This window comes from Emydura macquarii, unplaced genomic scaffold, assembly GCF_026122565.2.
Source record: "Emydura macquarii macquarii isolate MOO-44397 ecotype Brisbane River unplaced genomic scaffold, CSIRO-AGI_Emac_v2 contig_2422, whole genome shotgun sequence".
In the NCBI taxonomy this organism is placed as follows: Eukaryota; Metazoa; Chordata; order Testudines; family Chelidae; genus Emydura; species Emydura macquarii.
The window spans coordinates 17,088,930-17,110,071 of NW_027132559.1; the positions used below are offsets into that span (position 1 = coordinate 17,088,930).

The 21,142-nt window shown below is 39.9% G+C and overlaps 3 protein-coding genes across 3 annotated transcripts in view; all 3 read left to right on the forward strand.

Annotated features, from left to right (window-relative positions):
* Positions 1 to 21,142, forward strand: part of HOXA6 (homeobox A6) — a 29,819-nt gene that overhangs the window by 6,347 nt on the left and 2,330 nt on the right. The window contains exon 2 of the mRNA XM_067562020.1: positions 18,676 to 18,859. Within this exon, the coding sequence (XP_067418121.1) occupies positions 18,676 to 18,859 (184 nt within the window). The remainder of the gene's footprint in view (positions 1 to 18,675; positions 18,860 to 21,142) is intronic.
* Positions 1,755 to 4,097, forward strand: HOXA5 (homeobox A5). Its single transcript, XM_067562018.1, has 2 exons — positions 1,755 to 2,317; positions 3,088 to 4,097. Exons 1-2 carry the CDS (start codon positions 1,756 to 1,758, stop codon positions 3,336 to 3,338), a joined length of 813 nt encoding a protein of 270 aa, XP_067418119.1. The 5' UTR covers position 1,755; the 3' UTR covers positions 3,339 to 4,097.
* HOXA4 (homeobox A4) lies at positions 15,071 to 18,428 on the forward strand. Its single transcript, XM_067561652.1, has 2 exons — positions 15,071 to 15,654; positions 16,107 to 18,428. The coding sequence occupies exons 1-2, from the start codon at positions 15,072 to 15,074 to the stop codon at positions 16,433 to 16,435; spliced, it is 912 nt and encodes a 303-aa protein (XP_067417753.1). The 5' UTR covers position 15,071; the 3' UTR covers positions 16,436 to 18,428.

Here is a 21,142-nt window from a genome sequence, read left to right on the forward strand (position 1 = left end):
ACCTTTTCAAAGCAAAGATAACGTTGCTTACAGTATTTCAGAAAAAAAAATCCCATATTATAAATATTTTGAATTGAGCATCTATGTTTGTATGAAGGTCTATGACATGATTGTATGGCTGTAGGCAACAGACAAGCGAGGAGATTTTTTTGTAGTTGGAAACGTTCGTATAGTAGAATTACACGAGATTTAGAAAATCCTGGTTTGATATCTTTACTAATCCCGAGCATCTGTTCTGCTGTGTTTGGGAGTTTATGGTCGCTAGAATTTTTTTTCTTTTTTACCCGGGTATAAGATATTTAATTAGCACAAAGAAGGTAACGGCACCTTTAAAAATGGATTTACAAAACCTGACTATGAATTTGAATTAAAATTGAGGCTGAATCGCAGGGAGATTTTAAAATGCCCGTGGCTGATTCCGCTAAATTGAACAAAATCCGCACTGGTATTAAAGGAAAAAAACAAAACAAACCTGTGCGTTAAACTTTAGATCAGGGGAAAGGAAAGGTTTCGAGGCGGGCAGATTGCTGTGGCTCCTGTTGAATCGACAGTGAAGGGAGCTTTCATTCAGCCAAAAGGGGGATTTTAATCACGCAGTACATTTGTGGTAGATTAAAAAAATAAAAATCAATGGTCTGTCACGTTAAATCGTGGCTATTCTTTCTACCTTTCTTTGCTTTCGAAATTCCCATCACAGAAAAATAAATAGATAATATATAGAAACTAGCCTGTAAAATGATTCCATGTCGTTCTCTTTCACTGACCAGACTATTTGCAGTGAAAATATTTATTAATAGATACCTATACGTGTGTGTGAATGTGTGTACAGTACACAAAGACCCTTTTATTTGGCAGGAGAAGCAATTTAGGCTACCTCGCTGAATATTCCAAGAGGCAAATCGTGAAATGTTAATGTCAAATGACTGCCACAACTTTGTATTCATCTGAAAAAGAAAAGACGCCGACCAATAAACTATATAGAATTTGAACCCACTTGGAAAAATACTGCACAATATTTATTTTTGAATAGGTCCCTGCCATTTCAAATCGGGAGTCTAGCTTTTCTTAAGTGCCTGCCAAACAGGACTGTCATTGTTGCCAGGATGTGAGGATTTATATTTGTTTCAATAAGGTTTAAATAAGCATCACCCTAAAAAGAGATCGAAGTTATGTCTGTATTTAAAAATCTATAGCAGAACAGAAGGGGAAGGAATTAAAGAATAAAAGCAAGCGATTGAAAATAAAAGCAAATATTTCCCCCCAAACTCCTGCATTATTGCTGGCGTCGTGATCTGCAGCCGATAGCCCTTTACAATTGGTACATACTAATGGAACTGTGAGCGAAATGCAATAATTTTGCTATAATGGGCTGTAACCTCGATTCGACCCCAACCCTGCAGCCCCTGTCTGGAAGCGTGAAGATCTAACTAGTCTCCAGAGGGTGGCGCAAGAGTCCGACTGACAGTCAGAAGCTGGGGCCGGGAGCGCGCCTGGGGTGCGCGCTCCCAGCCTCCAGCATCCACCCAACTCCCCCATTAGTGCACGAGTTTACCTCTAGAGGTCATCAGGCAGGATTTACGACTGGACAACAAAAGCACGTGATTTGAAGCCGTACCCCATATTTGGGTGCCTACGTAGGAGGGAACCAAGTACATGTCCCAGTCATTTCCATAATTCATCATAAATTGTGCAAGGGTGCTATAGACGCACAAAACGACCAAGAGCCACAAATCAAGCACACATATCAAAAAACAAATGAGCTCTTATTTTGTAAACTCATTTTGCGGTCGCTATCCAAATGGCCCGGACTACCAGTTACATAATTATGGAGATCATAGTTCCGTGAGCGAACAATACAGGGACTCGGCGAGCATGCATTCCAGCAGGTACAGCTACGGTTACAATGGCATGGATCTCAGCGTTGGGCGCTCAGCTTCCAACCACTTTGGTGCCAATGAACGATCCCGCAGTTACCCAGCCAATACCACCTCTGCATCGACAGAGCCCAGGTATAACCAACCTGCAACGTCTTCACATTCGCCTCCACCTGACCCTCTGCCCTGCACCGCCGTGGCCACTTCGCCTGTCAGCGAGAGTCATCACGGGGTGAAAAACTCCCTAGCTAACTCTACTAGCACTTCGTCCGATTCCAGCAGCAGCACTCACATAAGCAGAGAGGGGGTTGGCACGTCGCCTGGGACTGAGGATGACACCCCAGCAAGCAGCGACCAGGCAAGTGCTCAGAATGACCAAAGCACAGCTCAGCCTTCACAGCCCCAGATCTACCCCTGGATGCGAAAACTGCACATAAGTCATGGTAAAGCGTGCGCTGCTTTTCTTTAAAGCGGATTTCATTTAACGTGCGTGGGGATGTGTGGATGTGGGTGTGTAGCCTGATCAGCCCCCTGTGTTGCGCTGTGGGAGCGCCCGTTTTCGTAGGCAAGTTAAACATGTAAATGTAGCAACTCTAACTCAACAAAGTCTGCACAAGTCGGGGAGCAGAGATGTATGTGAAATGGGAAAATGTGAATAGTGCTTGTCACTGTGTGTAATTTATTATAAGGACTGTCCAGTGGAACAGCGTTACTAATTATATATATCTATCTATATAGATATAAAAGAGTTTAGCAAATAGTGAGGGTGGGGGTTTTCACTGGTAGGAAGTCAGGGAAAAAGTAAGAGTGAGGACTGAGGGGCATGGAAAGACTCAGTGTTTGCCTTCTACTCTGTAATTTAAAAAAAAAAATGATGCCCTGGAAAAAGGCATGCTCCACCTCACTGTGAAAGAGGGATGATTTTGCTAGTTACAAAACGTTCTAAAACTAAATCTCAACGATCTGAATGTCCTGGCTTTGCTCTTCTGTCTCTGAAATCCCATCTAGCCTCAGATCCACAATGGACTGGTCAGTTTAGCTGAGGATCATGTTCGGAAAAAAAAAATGTCTACAGGAAAGGGAGTTACTTGTTGAGCCTTGATCCAAAACAAAAATAGGAGAAAGAATAACGGTGCTGATGCTCTGGGCTGCTGTAGAAATGCAGGCGCAGGTAGCTGTTGAGAGTTCTAAATCATTCACTTTTCTGTTCCAGACAACATAGGGGGACCAGAAGGAAAAAGGGCTCGGACTGCTTATACCCGATATCAGACCCTGGAGCTGGAAAAAGAATTTCACTTCAATAGATACCTGACCCGCAGAAGAAGGATTGAAATAGCACATGCTCTTTGCCTCTCAGAGAGACAAATAAAGATCTGGTTCCAGAACAGGAGGATGAAATGGAAAAAGGATAATAAGCTGAAAAGCATGAGCATGGCAGCTGCAGGAGGGGCTTTTCGTCCTTAAGAAATTGATCAATTCAAAAGAACTGAGCAGTATTAGTTGACCCTGCGTATAATGTCAGTGCTAAGTTGACTTTCTAAAACTTCCTTGTGTTACTTCTGTGAAGAAACCTTGTTCTTGTCGCCCCAATTCATCTTTTAATCATGAGCCTGTTTCTTACCATTATATCGCGTGTACAAGTAGATCTGCTTTCCCTACATTTCTTTGTCTTGAATGGCTTTGTCTTGAAAATGTAGATGTTTTAACTTATTTATATGAAGCGAGCTGTGTTACTTGAAGTAACTGTAAAAAAGAGAGAACCCCCCTCCTTTAGTACAAATGTTATGTGTTGCACTCGATTTACTTAACTGTGCATGTGTGTTTAAGTGTTAATATCTGTATAGCTCCAAGCTGTTAAAATATTTTTATTCAAACTACCTATATCATTCTTGTGTAATGAATGCTGTTGTAGAGGTGAACTGATGAAATACAACTGAACGTGTCCTACGTGTAGTGAATAGTGAATCTGTGACGAAAACTGTGATTCCAAGCAGTATGTCCTCGCTGTGCCTTTGTATGACTCTTTGCACGAACTCCTAGAAGTGGCTTTTATTAAGCGCAGCTTCAGTGATGTATGTTTTTGTGAACAAAGTTACAAATATAGTCAAAGTCTGGCTGTTTGAGCAACCTGTGATCAGCTTTTTTTTTTTTTTTGTATTTGTTTTTTTTTTTTTAAACTGGAAACAAAGAAACAAAAATAAATAAATAAACTTTCTATTGTAAGTTTTTTCTGATCTGATTTATGCAAAACAAGGAGCTGTACTTCCTGGTTTGCTGCTTCCCTCCTCCACCCCTCTTTAACAGTGCAGAATTTGTAACATTTTACCTGGGATAGGACCTTACACTACACTTTGCAAATGATACAAGTGCAATTATCCGCCAGCACTCTTTTTAATTGAAAGTTTGACCATAAGTTCCTCCTTAATGGTTCCTCGTTAGGTGGAAAGCTGCATTGCAGAACCACAATCAACACTCTCTGTGGGTGAATAAACTGGTAGATGGCTGGGGATTGTTGGAAAACGTGTGCTTTGTTAAAATACACTCCCAACCCCAGAGCGCGTTTGCCTCGCGATATAATTACTCATGTGGTTTAATTAAGTATATTTGCAGGAGAGCCACCTCAGACATCTTTGCGTCTATAAGCAACAACCTAGAGCCACCTTCCCACTTCTCACCCTTTAAAGACTTTTGGTTTTTTGGTTTTTGGTTTCTTTTTGCTACAATTAGTTTTCTATAAATGTAATGTTACTTACCCCGTCAGAGCTTGAATGGTTAACTCTTCTGAGCTTCTAAGAGCAACTAGAGATTTGCACATTTACTGACTGGTTACACTGATGCCTTCCCTTAAAAGTTATAAAACAGTAAACTTTATAAGCCCCAGTTCCGGCTATATGACATTTGGGTGCCAAATGAATAGGGTTTTGTCTATGAATTAGATCGTAAAATCATCCATAGCACAGACAGATAGGCTCACTGGCTATAAAAAGTCACGTGGTGCCATTAAAGTAAGTTTTATGGTTTTGGGGAGTTGACATCCAACATTATATACCACATAACATATAATCTCACTGACGCTGGACTTCATTTGACTCTTTTGCAGGCTACGTGTGTCTCCTGGTCATTCAAATTGTCAGTTTTAGGTACAGAAGTATCCAAACCACAAGTTCTCAATATTCTATGAAAAAATGGCTCCTTACAAGTCAAGGTAAGTTTTGTGCACAAGTTCCTTAAAGTTTATTTGTACAGTGGAGAAATGGACTCTCTCTGGCTCGCTCCTTTCAGGAGTGTCACATAGAATTCAAAAATGGAGACTAATCTACTAATGATACAGGTTTCGCTGCAAACTTTCCCCCTCTCTAACTCTCAGAAGCGAGCGTTGTATTTTAACAATCAAATCAAAGTAAACCACAATAAGCGTCTTCGGCAGAGATGGATTTTGAGGCCTAACTTTAATTACTTTGACTACCGCAGAAGATAATTACTTCCTTTGCTCCATAGACTTTCCAGTTTGGGAAGGTTTTGTTGAGCAAAGAGTAGATACTGCAGGCGATTTTTTAAAAAAGGGAATTATATGGCTTGATATTATCTGAGAAATGTCTTATTGAGGCATGATAACGCGGTAGGCGTGCCGAGGTGGTAATAATCTTTGGATTGGAAAATATTTTGCACACCAGAGCATGTATTCAAATGGCATAGATTGAATTTTACGTGTTTAGAATTCCTCTTTCCTGCTCTGTGTTATACAGTAAGCTATATCTCTATGAATGTATCCATATGTGTATACGGAGCCTGTGCGGGCACTCAGAGCCACTTACAACTTTGTTACTCCTTTTTCCAGAGACTGTATGCGTGTTCTGGATTTCCGCTCTTTTTCTAATATACCGTAACGTGTAACGTTAATATAAGCTGCTATAGGTCAGAATGCTGCAAATTATGAAAGCCAGACTAGGTTATAGACAATTGTAAATACCCCCCTCTCTATATAGCTCCAGATATTACTGGCTGGCAATTGTGGGGTAGGCCCCAGCTGCGTGTTTACTTCAACATTCTTTTTATTTAAGTAGACTATTCTCACCAGAGTGTGATTACTCAGCAGTAAACTTTATGGCCGGATTTAACTTTAGTCTTTGAATTTCCAGAGCTGAATGAAAGGGCGAAAGGAACTTTCACTTTCTCCCTGTCTCTCTCCTTGTTTGTAGAATCAGAGTCAGATCCTGAAAAGCCTTACTCACACGATCATTACTTAGGTGAGCAGTCTCACGGAACCCATTAGGATTATTTGGGTGATGACTATTCAGTTGAGTAAAGGTTTGAAGGATTAGTATTTAGGATTAGGATTTAATACAAACTTGGACATCTATCTATCTATCTATCTACTTCATAACTACGGTATGGACATTTTGGAGTATATCAGACTCAGTAGAGTTCTTCAAAGCTGCAGTGCAATGATGTTGTTTTTCCTGACCTGTCATAAACTCGAGTGTAAGAAGAACTGAGTTGTTTGTCACTAGACGATTTCTGGCTTTATTTTGTTAGATTCCTTTCTCTTTGAGTATTGTCAATGTTCATTATATATGATAGCTAAAACTATTATTAAAAAAGGAGAAAGCTGTTACAGTTCAGAAGAATTATTAAGATTATTATTTGTACCTTTATAACATAATACCGCCACAAGGTCTAAAATGAAATAGAAAATTAATCCTTTCTTTTATTTTCTTCCCAAATAATCAAGGGTATACATTGATAAAACACTATCATATATTTAAAGTTAATCCCTCGAGCTACTCCAAAAGATATGGTAGGTTTACAAACTTTTAATATTTTGAGTTAATCCTCAACATAAGATAAAAAGTTTTAGATACTTTTGTATTTTAGTACCTTTCTATGAACGCTAAATAAAGATATTTGCATATCATGCAATAATAAAATGAAAAAGAGGTAGTCTCTAAAAGTGCATTCTTTATTGCACTTTATCGCCAAAGTACAAACTAGAATCATTTGAATAACAAACAATTGGCAGTTTCATGGTCCACAAATATCACAGATTCAATATTAGGAATACAGAAAAGTTATATTTGATAAGAATAAATTTAATCACATGTCATAATGCCCAGGTAGTGTTTAATGGCAAAAAATCGTACATACACTAATTTCAAAGCTTTGGCTTCCTTCATATATTGGTAGTTTTCTGAAGAAAAATCACTTATTTTTGCTATTTCATAGATTAAGACTAAAGGTATTAGTTTACAATATCTCCATTTTTTAGCTCCATTGTGAGCACTGGATATCCATCATAAGGCAGATGTACTTAAATTCTTTTTAAGGGACCTTAATGTCATCTGAGATTGTGAATTTTCAGTGAACAAAGTAAAATAATTCGCGACTGACCTCAAATTCTTTGAATTTTAGCTTATCAAGCATGCTATGTAGAAGATACAGTGTGGGCATGTTTGGACATTGTGAAAATATCTCAATATTTACAGATATATAAACATGCACACTCTGGAAGGAACTATGAGACGCACTCTTGAGACACAAAATAAAGTTGACTGAAAAAATTACAACTTTAAAGTATTTCTAGTATTGCATCACCCTCTCAAAGTGCCTGAATCCTTTTAAAACAGAAACGAGTTAAGATTGTATAATCCAGACTGGAACAGAAAAATTCAGATAACTTCAAACGCAGAACTCTAAAATCTTTCACAGATCCTAATTGTCCACTGAGTAGAAGTGAGCGTTTCCATCATAGAGAATGTCATTTTGGAATCAATATTTAGTTCTCTTCTGTGCATATCATTTTTCTACCGTGTTTTTGGACTCAGTATACATGAGTTTATTTTACTGAAATCATCGCAGTGGTGGTCCACTTGGTATTAAAATATAATTTACTTGCTCCTTTGAAAGGAATACTTTAGTGTAGTGTGTTGAGTCCAAGCATCAGGCCAATTAAAGTTTAGGCAATTCGTTAGTGTGTATACCTAGTGATTTATAAGTCTTAACTTTCACTAACCTATAAGCATAAAATGTCTTGTGAAAGTTATATGTAATTTTAAATTTGTAGATCGGCCTGAGCCCTGAAAACCTACTAATTATTAAACATTATGGAGAAATTATTATTCTCCAATTTCATTACATTTACTAAGGGTGTGTCTGTAAAGGGGTGAGAATACAAATGTTTTCTATCCGCTCTGTGGGAAATGGACTGTAACAGATTCATATGGGCGGATCATGATTTTCAATTTCGAATCGTATGTACTGGAGGAATTGTATTTTCCCCTCACAGATAATACAGACTTAATCATTTAAATACATAAATAAATAAACCTTCTGACGAAGCTAAGAAAGCTCTTTCATACCTTATCTTTTTATCTCTCATAGGCTTCAGATAGACGTAATTCAGTGTTTGAGTTTTTATGAATAGTACAAAATTATGACTCCTACAAAAGCCTGCTTATATTTGAAAATAGTCTCCTTTATAAATAAAAGCCTCCTCACCAATATCTGTGTGGGAAACAACATGTACCAACCTAGACATATGTATATATATAGCTGCATATGCACCCCATACCCATATGACAATACAGAACGTGCAAGCTTTGCAAAGGTTTCCCTTTATAGTGCACATAAGGAATCTGTCCTATATCCAAAAAAATGTCTTTTCAATACTAATATTTGTTATGAAGGTTATTGGGTAATTATTGCAATTTTGTGAAACAGTCCTTGCTTGAGGTGAAGTCTGTCTCTGGATAACAAATGGCAGCCCTTGCAGTTCACTGTCAGGTTAAGTAAATGCAGAAAAGATAAATCTGCACACCCTAGGAATCACCAGCAGAGCTCGCTTTAGACCAAGTTCACAGTCAACTCGTTTGCCTAGACAAGACTTCACAAACAATTAGAGTTTCTTTATTTTTAAATAAAGGAGAAATGACTAAGTACTTAGCAACATATAACTAACTACATCTTTCCCCCAGTGCTAGACAGTACATTCTTTCCAACTTCATGTCCAGAACTTACCCATCATTTCACCTGCAATTGTAACCATATAAGCGTCTTTCAGTTAATCTAGTCCCTCCAACGCTGGCGAAAGAGTTTGCAAATTGATTTAACAGCACGTTACAATGATGAGAGGGTTTTTAAAAAATAAATCCAGATTTCTCAAAACAAACAAACAAAAAAATAACTCAACAACAATAACAACAACAAAAAACACACACTTAAAAAGCTGGGGGGAAAACAGCAGAACCATTGAAACAAACAGTCCAAGTCTCTTGCTCCTAAAAGAAGCTGCATAGCTTTTGTATATCTTTGTGGTTAGGGCGTTACAACTGCAGGTCAAAAAGTTGAGGGTCAAAAGTTTACGTTTTGCACCACTCTTAGTCATCCGCCCAGACGGAGTTTGATGTCAATGTTATAGTCGAGATCTTGACTATCAGCACAAAAGATAAAATAGCTTTGAGTTAAGCTTGTATCACAGTATGGACTCCAGGTGAACTCTAGTGGTTGAATGACCTCAATTACCGAGGAAAGGATAGAAAATTCCTCTTTTTTAAGAGTAATACACGTTGTATTTCATCTTGAATTATCAGCTATATTTGTGCCTGGATATCTCTGGCTCAGATGCACCAGGTAAACATACATGTTACCCCAGAACACCAAAATGCGTTTATAGCTCTATTCTTACATACCATGGTCAGCTAACAAAATGTTTCACACTCGTTTATATAATAACCTCTTAAGAGGTTTAATATTAAACCTTTACACTTTTCAAATTGTCAGGAAGATAAGATATGAGCAAACCTAATAAGATATGTATCGATCCTAATAGCGTCTTAGTTTCTACTATCATTTCTGTAGTAAGCACTAAACTGTACTTAATCAGGACCTATTGAAGGTTATATTTGCAGGGTATATTTTTAGTCCGAAGGAGCAAACCAAAAATTCAGAGCTGTGAGGCGATTTGTGCTACCAACGGAGAATTCTGCAAAAAACCTGACGCCACTATATAGTTCCATAATTTGGAGGGCTATCAACGCTTTCTGGAATTACTGTCAGACAGAAATTGATAGTTAAAGGAGTATCAGGATCTTTGTAAGATGCATTTCTTTCTCTAAAGAGAAATGTCCAAGTTGTTGAGAATTTTTCATGTCTTTAATACTGTGTCCGTGTTGAAGATTTAGCTCTACAGTTCGGTGTGACAATACAAAGGGATATTGCACAGAGTGTTTCAGTTTGGAAGGTAATTATAAACCAAATATACAGCGTAGCACATAAATACAGGTCGAAATGATACTGAAGCAGGGCTATGTTTAAGAGGGAAAGTTTATCCAAAATATTCATAGACAGAGGTAAAATGTCTGGGGGAGAGGAGAGAGGGTATAATGAGGAAGTCAGATGGAAAAAAGTACCTAATCTGTATCCACGTTTTGCTGAGTGAAGAACAAAAAGACACGAATTATATGGTATTCCAAGTTATTTGGATACAAATGAATTATTTGTCAGAGATGCTGGTGGATCATTGCAGAAAGTAGTTGTTGCAAATAAATTGTGGGCTGTTTGATTTCAACTCAGTGAGAGATTATTATTGGAAATTACGTTTAAATGGCTTGTATATGAGTGCAGTGTGAAAAAAATATAAATATAAATACACACTGTCCATACATTGTTCACAAAAATAATGATGTTGCTGGCCTGTAACAAGCTATTAATATTGCATATTTTGGGTTAAAAAGAACGTTTTTCCCACTTGAGATATTATATATTAGCTTATACTGTTAGATCATTTGTCTGATGAAAAAGGAAAATAGTAAAATATATAGCCGAATATCTATTTTGATAATGATTGCTAGGCAGATTGTTTCCAAGAATAACAAGTCTTTGATACTCCCTAACCTAAAAGCTGTTACTATAACTAAGTTACACAAAACGAGGGAACTGAAATCTAGTCTCTTACTTACCAAAACAATTATTTTGCTGCAAATCCTTGTATTCAACATAGTTTAGAATAAAAATATCAATGAGCATATTTTCAGAGTTCAACTTCAACTTCAATAAATATTGACTTATCTTAATTATTGTTAAAATGATTCCTTTTTAAAAAGGGAAACAGAGCAGTTATTAATTTGAGATGAACGATTCCTTTCCTTTGTATGTTCATTCTTTGAATGCAGCACACACTGGTCTCTGGTGTAGAATGTCTGGTCAAAAGACCATTCATTTAAAATTCTAACACAAATCACATTTTGTGTGTGTTTATTTAAGCATGCCGGTATAGAGCAAGCAAATCACTCCAAACATCCAGTTGTTAGAACATATACAGTGCCAGTGAAGTAATCGCTTTATAAAATAATGAACTTGGGGGCAAAAATTCAACCATTGCCCCAGACATGACTATTTAAAGCAACCGTTCAGCATGTTAGTTTCAGAGCTAACAAATGTTAAATTGAGTAGCTGTCTTGCGGGCTTTATGAGTCCAATAAGAACAAAGGAGAGATACAGTTGATACATTCCATAACGTTTACATTTTCTCGCGATTTTTTCTTAATTTTCCCTTAGAAGAAGTGACCTGGGCAAAGCACCCTGCTATCTAAAAGACACTGTTATAGACCTTTTAGAAAAACTAAGTCCAAGGCCGAGGTGAACTTCAGGTCACCGCGTCTAACAAATATGAAAATGTCGCTTGGTGAAGGGCACGCCTTGTTGTTTAACAAAGACTGTCAATGTGTAAGATTAATAAGAAACAAAATGCACACGGTGTCACTTTTCGGTCACTTTGAAACTTGGGACAGGGTTGCATTCAAGAGGGAAAGCTGGGGCGAAATATATTCAAAATGGTTCAAATCAGATTCAAACCAAGCTGCTAGCGGGTCTTTCTCTGTCCACTCTCTCTGGTGCGTGGACACGTTAAAAAGTTGAATTGAATTATCTTTAAAAATCTTTTGTTGTAAAACTGTTTTCTCGGCGCGCATGGAAATTAGCAGATGTGCTTGTATGTTTCACAAGAACTCTTTTACACTGCTTGGCTATGCATGAGATTGGATCCTGTTGGTGCATGAAGATTAGATATCTCCCTATCAACTTGGTTTCAGTGATTTCCCAATCTCGTCTATGGCAATATTCAGCTGGTAAACTTTTGGTCATTTGTTAATTGTTTAAGGGTGTTTCACCTGTGAAGTATGGCCTGATTTCTTAAATAAAATTATAGATGTTTGTTTTGTTTTTGTTTGTTTGTTTGTTTTTAAAGTTGGGATGGTGCTAGAAGTTGGGGAAAGGGAAGTATCCGAGAAAGATTCTGAGATTGTTTATTACATCCATAAATCTTGCAGTAAAATGTCGAAATGGCCGTGTGCAAGATAACACTTGGTGGTCTTGGCTGGGTTCTTGTTTATGATAACAAAACCACAAAGACAAGTAACAGGCCTTTGGAGATCCTGCATAAGCACATCTTCACAGACTGCTAGAACCACATGAAAAACAGGCTTCATCTGAGCATTTTAGGTCACCTTGTAGATTTACAATCGCATACAAAACTGTATTCTTTTCTGTTTGACTGAGAAACACAGATACACGGTAGAAAGAAGTACAGTTGAACAAATATACTTTGAAGTCTAATCACAGTAAATAGTGTTAATCAGAACCTGGGAAGCTCTCCGAATATAACACTCAGCATACAAGAGAAGGTACCAGCTTTTGTTGTATTTTACTGAGATTCTGAAGCATGGTAGTTTTCTGTCGTATTCTAGCCATCATAACTAAGGAGCTCTCTTAGTTTAGGAGGATAATATTTAGGGTAGACCAGTATAATGTGGTTATGCGCCTATATATGTATGTATCTGTGAATGAATGTATAGCTGTGCGGTGAAAGCAATGTACTATTTGATCTCTAGCCATTTTTTCTTCTTGCCACATTGTAAGAGTTAGCTTTATTATTTTAATATATATTTGGGTTTTGCCAAAAAAATAACCTCCAAACAATCTAGTCCTTGCCGTGTATATTAGAATTTGTTGTGTTGAGTAGTTGTGGATGTTAGATGAGAAAGGGGTATCTGTAACTGTATTTTCTTCTACATATAGAGAAAATAGAGAAAAATATATTTCATATCAGTTAAAGAGTTGCATAGACATTCAGCAGGAAACAAGTAAGTAAATGTGCTTTAACTGTCTTCGCAAATTAGATATTAGATATTAGCAAAAATGAGTCATTGTTTAGAATGAGTCATTCCAGCATGTCACAGTATGTTGGAAATGTTCTAACATACAAGTTGGTCTGTAATATATGTGTATTTACATGTGTATAATATAAATTAATACGGCATAAATGTTAGTTAAACCTAACATATATTAAATTATAATGGTATATTTATATAACATCTATAAAACTGCAAAAGACAACAATCTGAATTTAAGTCAGGATAACTACTATGTAATACCTAAAGGGAAAAAAAAGTAAAATGTTTGCTATATATAGTCAGTTAGATGCATTTTGCTATTCTCGAAGGTGAGGCCATCCATTCAGGAACAATGCTTCCGAAGAGGGTGGCAAATATGTGTATGCGTTTTTCTATAAACAAACAAACCAGTAACAAGCAAACAAACAAAGAAGAGTATAAAATAAATTCTTAAAAGTTCAGTACTAACTGCAAACATACAACAGCAGATGGAATTAATAAGTAATATATTATTTTAAAATAATGGTGTAATTAGTTTAACTATCAAATTTCAATTACCGAAGGTCAGGCGGTTGCCTCTTTTCCTTCCTGAGCTCCAAATATTGTTAGCAGACTAATTCTTAGCAAATTAGAAGTCATAAAGTTTTCTCTGCATCTAGTTTCAGTACTGTAGGCTACTTCCTGAAAGATGTCAGTGAATTCTCCTGTCATACAAAAATAAAATCAAACCAAACCCAATACAAAACAAAAATACCCCCCATCCCACCTCCCCCCCAAAAACCCCAAACCCGTAAATTTGTCGTTTGGAGAATGCTCCCAGGCGGAGAGAGATATTCCAAGTTAGTCCTTTCACTTTTTATGAAATATTTTATTTCCACGTGTTTTCCCCCTTTATTCTGTTAACTATCTCATTAATGTCACACGGCACCGTTAACTGGTCCATTTGGCCCTTTCCCCCGTTTTATATCAACTTCCGAATCTCATGATGTGTTCTCACACCTCCCAATCGGCAAAAGGGTACAAGATTCTCAAATAACTAAATTGTCATCAAATAACAACGTTTAACCGCTCTGGGGACAGATCATAGAGAAGCAAATACTGATTTGCAATGAGTTGGCCTCTCTTTCACAGGAACTAGCGGTCTCATTGGTTCCATTTCCACCTTGATATAATACGTGCTCAGTTCTAAATCAAGTGATTTTGAAATGGAGACTTTGAACCTATTGGCAATGTATTATGCAGTGTCAATTTCCCCCTCAGCCCCCGGATAATACATTTTAGTTTCTCGTTGATTTCTGACTTCCACCCCCTTTCTCTCACCCCCTCGTCCTTCTCCCTCTCCCCCCAGGATGCTGGGAAAATATATAGTTCTGTTCCCATGATGAATTTGCGACCGTGAGCGCCGATCTGGGGTCTCTCTCTCCGTGCCATAGGAAGGGGAGGTGGGGGAATATAATTAGCAAACCAAGTGAAATAAGCAGCAATAACAGGGTGGCGAATCTCAGACCGGCGCGGCTTTGACCCCAAAATCTTGCCCTCCGTCTGCTTTTAAGGGTCCCCGGCCACACATCTGAGAAGGATCCGGCCGACCCGCGGCGCGGTGGGGGCTGAGGGCAGGTGGTTGGTGCGACGGACCCTAGGATGCGCCTGGGATTTTCGCTCGGTTGGCTGGGACCCGGCTCCCCTGACGGCGGAGGCGAGAGCCCGGGGGCTGCAGCTGCTGCCCCCGAGCTCTGCTCCCGCACTCAGCCTCCTTCCATTTCCTGATCCGGGGTCCGCCAAACGGCGCGGCAATTGGCCCTGCCGGTCAGGTGGTGTGTGTGTGTGTGTGTGTGTTGTGTTGTGAGCTCCCGGGAGCGGCGGGGGGGGGGGGCGAGCGAAGGAGGCCCAAACTTTGGCAGCCGGCACTTGACAGCGGCGGGAGGCGGGGGAGGGAGGGAGGGAGGGAAAGAGAGGGCCGGGGGAGGGGCCTCGGCGAGCCCAGAAAAACGACAACGCGAGAAAAATTAGTATTTTTGCACTTCACAAATTAATGACCATGAGTTCGTTTTTGATAAACTCCAACTACATCGAGCCCAAGTTCCCTCCCTGCGAGGAGTACCCGCAGCACGGCGGCCCCTACCCGCACCACCAGCCCCAGCCGCCGCCGCCGCCGCCGCCGCACCTGCGCCAGCAGCACCCCGCGCCCCCGGGCCAGGCGCTCCCCGACTACTACCAGCGGCCGGGCGGAGACCCCGGCTACCGGCCGCCCCCGCCCGCGCCTCCGCCCCCGCCCGAGGCGCTCTACCCTGCGCAGCCCCCCGGCTACCCCGAGGCGCCCTACAGCTACAGCAGCGCCACCCCGGGCCAGGAGCAGCCGCCTCCGGGCGCCTCTCCTCCTCCGCCGCCTCCTCCTCCACCACCACCCCCACCCCCGAAGGGGCCCCGGGGCCAGTCCCAGCCCTTGCTCCAAAGCCACGTCCTGCAGCACCAGCGCCCCTGCGAAGCGGCCCCAGCCGCAGGGGCCGGGGGCAGCCCAGGGTGCCCCCTCCTGCCTGACAAGAGCCTGCCGCCTGGCCTCAAAGGCAAAGAGCCCGTGGTGTACCCCTGGATGAAGAAGATCCATGTGAACACTGGTGAGTTCCGCTTTCCAGGGGGAGGCTGGGACTGTGTGTGTGGGGGGGGGGGGGGAGGAGGAGGAGGGGGCGAGGAGGGGTGCTGCAGGGTTGGAGTGGGGTTGGGTGATTTTTTTTATGTGTGCGCCTTTCCTAATAAAAACGTGAGAAACCTTTTGTACCCGGGGTCCTTTATCAAGAGATTTACGAGACGCCAAACGGTTAGGGCAGTAATTATAGCCCCCATAAATTTAATTGCCCTGGCAGTGGCTCTGGGCCATGTGTCTTTGAAGCTTTTCTTCAGCCCAAATGCCCATCACCCTTTTTTTTATTGCTCCTCAATTGTTTCCTATTGTCAATAGCCTGTGAAACATTTTCTTGCAGTTATGTCTCTTATTTGAACCTGGTGTCAAGTTATTATATAATGATTATGTTCAATTGCTTTTTTTGTGTGTGTGTGTGTGTGTGTTCAGTCAATCCCAATTACAATGGAGGGGAACCCAAAAGGTCTCGAACTGCCTACACCAGACAACAAGTCTTAGAGCTGGAGAAGGAGTTCCATTTTAACCGTTACCTGACCAGAAGGCGACGCATTGAGATAGCGCACACACTTTGTCTCTCTGAGCGCCAGGTCAAGATTTGGTTTCAGAACAGGAGGATGAAATGGAAGAAAGATCACAAACTGCCCAACACTAAGATGCGCTCCTCCAACCCCTCTGCTGTTACTCAGCAATCCAAAGCACAGACACAGGGCCACCCCCCTCAGCTCAATGGGTCAACACCCAACTCATCCGCCCTATAATGGTTTTTTGTATGTGTTTTTTCAGCTGCCTATTTTTGTTGCTGACCATTTGGACCAAAACAACTGTGTAAAAAAAAAATCAGAAGAAACGTGCCCTGTACAGGGTACATGTTGAAACCAAAACCTGGACAAATTGTCTACATTGTATAGAGATAATGGTTCCATTCCCATGATTCTTTTGTATTTATGAAAATACCCTGTATCTTCAGTGTTACAGAGAGTTGGATGTTGTAATGGACGAATTCTGTACCTAAGAAGGACTCTTTTGTACACAACGCTTTCAAAATAAAATACAGTTAAAAACTCGTGAGACACTTGTGTAAGACATTGACTTGAGTTGTGTTGTTTGGTGCAATGTTCGTGGATTCTCCAGTGTATACAGACAGAAGAAAACACATTTTATGTCGTGGAGATTTTAAAAGATTTATGAAAACTGTCTCATTGCAGTCTGACAGGCAATGTTTAATGTAAGAAGAGTTATTTAATTGTTTTTAAGTGTAGCCACTGAGGTAGTTGTGATATAATAGTTTCCCCCATGTCTCCCATTCCATTTATTTAAAAATATTGCTAGAAAGGCTGTTGCTGTCTTCATATCTGGCAGCGTCTAATTGTTTCTGTCCGTGTACAATTTGTGAATTTTGGTGTGATGTATATAGTGTCAAGTATTGGTAATAAAGAATACTCTGTACAAAAAAAATTAAAGGCTTCAAACACAAGTTCATGTGATACCGTTTCCTAAACTTTATGCCTTGCTAATATTACCACAATCAATTAAAAATAACGACTTATCACATTGGTTTAAATTTAATCAATCCTGTCAATACAGTTGTTTGTCTTCAAATTTAGTTAAACAGATGCTCATGCTTAGTTACCTGCCTGCACAAAAAAGAGAGCCCGATTGAACAAGCAAATATGCTATTTATTGCCTAGATGAGTTGTGTCCCGTAGCAACCTTGTCATAGGTTCAGTCTGTCCATTCATCTATATGCATATGGCCATTCCCACCCGATGTACAGAGAAATAGAGATTTCACACTGAGCCAATGAACTGAAATGAACTCATTTACTGTAGTAGAACTTAGACAATTAACCATGATACACTAAAAAATATCTGGGCAGTCGTTATTTATTTCTTCACTTGGTATTTATTGTGACTTGTCAATTCACTATGATGTATTAAGGGAAAATGTATGTGCAACAACATTTTCTTTGTTTCAAAGGCATCTGTTTTTAAAAGTGTTGAGTGTAAACAGAAAAGCTTAATAATTAAATGAAATTCGGTACAACACAGAGGTTTAATCTGATAAATGTGTTTAGATTGATTCTGGAAAAGAGTATTCAGGTGTTTCAAACTCATACTAACCTTCTCAGTGTCAAGTATGTTGAGAAATATACCCAAGGTGGAATTATTACAATCAAAGGTATGCTATTCCAGTTTAGGAGGACTTTTGCGTCACTTTCTCGAAAATAACACTGAAGAAACCAAAGAAAACATGCATTGACTGAGCAGAAGAACTTGTAGGTGAAAACTCCATGACCGGTTTTCTGCCAGAAAAAGATTAAAGGCCAAAGTTTATTGCCATACTCACGACAAAATGTCCGGGTACTTAACTGGAGTCTTCTCGTGTGAGTAAGGGGAGTAAGATTTAGTTCTTTTATTGAAATATATCACAATTCACTCAGTAAGGAAGCACACTGACACAACAATGTTGTGAGCATCACTGCCTGTCCCAGGAACCCATACCATTTCAATGAAACATTTAACATGTCACTGGAAGAGTACATTCAGCATCAAAGCTATGGCAGTTGTAAATACATTTAGCAAACAGTGTTGTCTTCAAACTGAACAACTAACCACCCTGAAAAGTATGTTTCCGTTGCCAGGCTGCTGTTTACTAAATCCTAAAACGTTTACCATGTTAGTTGCCTCCAAGTAAACGAAACTGAATCTATTTGAAAGTGGGGGTAACTGCTGGTCTCTCTCACTCTCTGCAACGCACCGCTCTTTGTTTTGTTTATTGTGTGGAACATTTCCCCCCAATTGATTTTAAAACCGAATTTGGCAGAAATGATCAAAATCCCAAATCAAAGATTTTAATTGGGAATTATTCATTTCTGAAGAATACGCGTATAAACCTGTATTTCCCTTTGTAAAACTAAACGTAATCACGCTGAAAATAGCAATTTTACCGAGTATCATTAATCACCTCCTACAATAAATACTTCTTTGTAATTCAACAGCCGTTCTGAAAGGCATTCTCTTGGAAAAAGTCTGTGAAGACGCAAAGGATTTTCCTGGAAAAAAAAATGTGGTCATGTGTAAAGACACAGCATCTTGGCTGTCTGCTAAAAAAATGTATACTGTCTTGGTGGAGAATCAGCCTCGGACTGCGAAATATCACATGGCAGATTATCATCATTTAAGGTAAATTTTCATTTTTACCCCACCCCTTTTTTAAAGCTGCATAGCGTGTGATATCTGAGCGTCACTATGTTTCTAGTTTGATACAATCAGTGCTACAATAACTTAGAAAGTTACATCGCAGAGTTTAAAGTCTGGCATTGTCCAGCCTTCGCTCGGGCAACCAGAAGAGTTCACCGAAAGGACACATTTTCTATCCCATTAATTGTTTTTTTAGAGAAGCAGACTGACCCTTCAAACCCTTGACCTTTAAAGACAGTATCCTTTTTAATCCATCTCTTGGACCTAAATGTCTCTCTTTTGCTTGCTCTCTCTCTGACACACGCATTTGTCTGCTCTCGCCACAAAGGAAAGCTGCACAAAATGCTAAAGGTGGAAGTTTGTCAATATTTCAAATAAAGACAAAATCAGGTCTGAGTCCCTTTAATTGTCACAGTGAGAGTCAAGACGTTAACCCCCGCCCCTTCCCACCAAGAAAAATGGTAGTTTTCAAGGTCTCTCTTCCAGTTTCTACTGCAATCTCTGGTATACCTGGGGTTTTATTACAAGAGGAACTCAGCTGTGACAAGCACCGCGCAGTGTTTAATAACGATAACCATTCTCCATTGAGCGTTTACCCGGGCTCCTACGTTTTCGGTAGACTCTGAGTCCTATGGACTGCTTCCTGGCTTTTGTAAATGCGGGGGCGTGGGGGGTGGGGAGGAAAGGTGGAGGGCTTGACAGGAGACTCCATCTTTCCTCCCCCCCCCTCCCTAACCCGATCCTCCATCTCAACCCCCCTATTTCTGAAGCCTGATCGTGTCTGAGCATGGACCCGATCCTGGAATCCCTTACTCACGCCAACAGGGCTTACTCATTGCAGTAGACCCACCGAAGCCGACAGCCTGCGGTGCGAGGAAAGCTTTGTAGCGTCGGGCGCTGCGTTAGCCTCTCCACCTCAGGACAGTCGCTTCGGAGCGGGAAACAGAGAAGAGCTGGTTACCTCTGGGATCTCATTCCATGCCAGCCATGGCAGGAATCTACTCGAGGCGTGAGACACGGAAAGATGTGAGGGTCTTTCTGTGATTGGTGAAGCACGTACACCCGGATTTCTCTTTTTCGTTCATTCTGCGCCCTTTTTCGGAGTTTGTGAGATTGTGGAAAAGAGAACTCCAATACATTTGCCACAGTGACATGTAGCCTTTATATGGATTGCTGTTGTGTGAGAAAGCTGATACTCGATATGTGTATCATTAACAGAACACAGAGTATTCGTAAGAGCCTGAGTCTCAGTCTTGTTTTAACCCCAGTTATTACACTAGAAGGTGTTACATTAAGGCCAGTGTAGACACACTGGAACTGATTCTGACGTAGTGTGTACTGCTTTGCACCAGTGTTATTCCAGGGAGTTCACTAGAGTCACTAGTGTGAGCAAGATCTGAGTGAGGCCCCTTGATTCAAATGAATGCCTGAGTTAATTTCTCTGAAGTCAAAGGAATTGTGCCAGGCATTCATTTGGCCCACTAATTGTGTATTTCCTAAGTACAGAAAAGAAACCTCTCTTTTAACTCTTTATTATACTTTCCTACAAGGTGTGCAAATGGCAGCGCGAAAGAATTTTCCCAGACCTCCCATATATGCACATGAATATTGATAAACTGTGGTGAGCCAGTACTTTGTCAGTTTTAAAGGCATCATGAGGGCAAATATAGTTGGTATCAGTATTGCTATCATATTATCATGTGTAATAACTGTTAGAAGAGGGATGGACTATAATTATGCATGTTAACACAGTCTGCTGCAGACAATAAAAATCCGGATTCAAATGACTAATTTAGAGCTAAAGTCTGTGGAACTGCCTGCTTTTGCAATAGCGGACAAGCACATGTTATTAATGTTCAAATGATCTCCCAAGAAACTGAAAAGCTGTCAAAAACAACAGAGATTATGGGTCCTAAATAAGCAAAACAGAGACCCTGCACTAGTAGATAAAGGTGTTGCGTCTGTTCTTGTGTAGATATTGAAATTTTAATCTTTAAGGTCACGTGACTCATTAAATAATTAATGCAGATAGTCAGGAATGGATCTGTGGCCGTCAGTTCTCACTAGGAGTGATTCTCTCTGAAGTGAAACTCAACTTCCTATTTGAGTTTTTAAAAAACCCTGATTTATCTTGAAAGATTCTAAACTTCTTAAGACAGCAGTAGGGACTATGTTGGTAAGTATTTAGAGTGTATTTATACCTTGATGACTGTAATTGTTTGTGCTTACTTTATTGAAGTCTGCTGAGTATTTACTTAGCATGTT

Excerpts from the sequence above, each read along its gene's own strand:
- HOXA5 (XM_067562018.1), top strand. The coding sequence starts at position 1,756 with ATGAGCTCTTATTTTGTAAACTCATTTTGCGGTCGCTATCCAAATGGC. Across the intron at positions 2,318-3,087 it reads AAAACTGCACATAAGTCATG|ACAACATAGGGGGACCAGAA; the intron begins GTAAAGCGTGCG and ends TTTCTGTTCCAG.
- HOXA4 (XM_067561652.1), top strand. The coding sequence starts at position 15,072 with ATGACCATGAGTTCGTTTTTGATAAACTCCAACTACATCGAGCCCAAG. Across the intron at positions 15,655-16,106 it reads GAAGATCCATGTGAACACTG|TCAATCCCAATTACAATGGA; the intron begins GTGAGTTCCGCT and ends GTGTGTGTTCAG.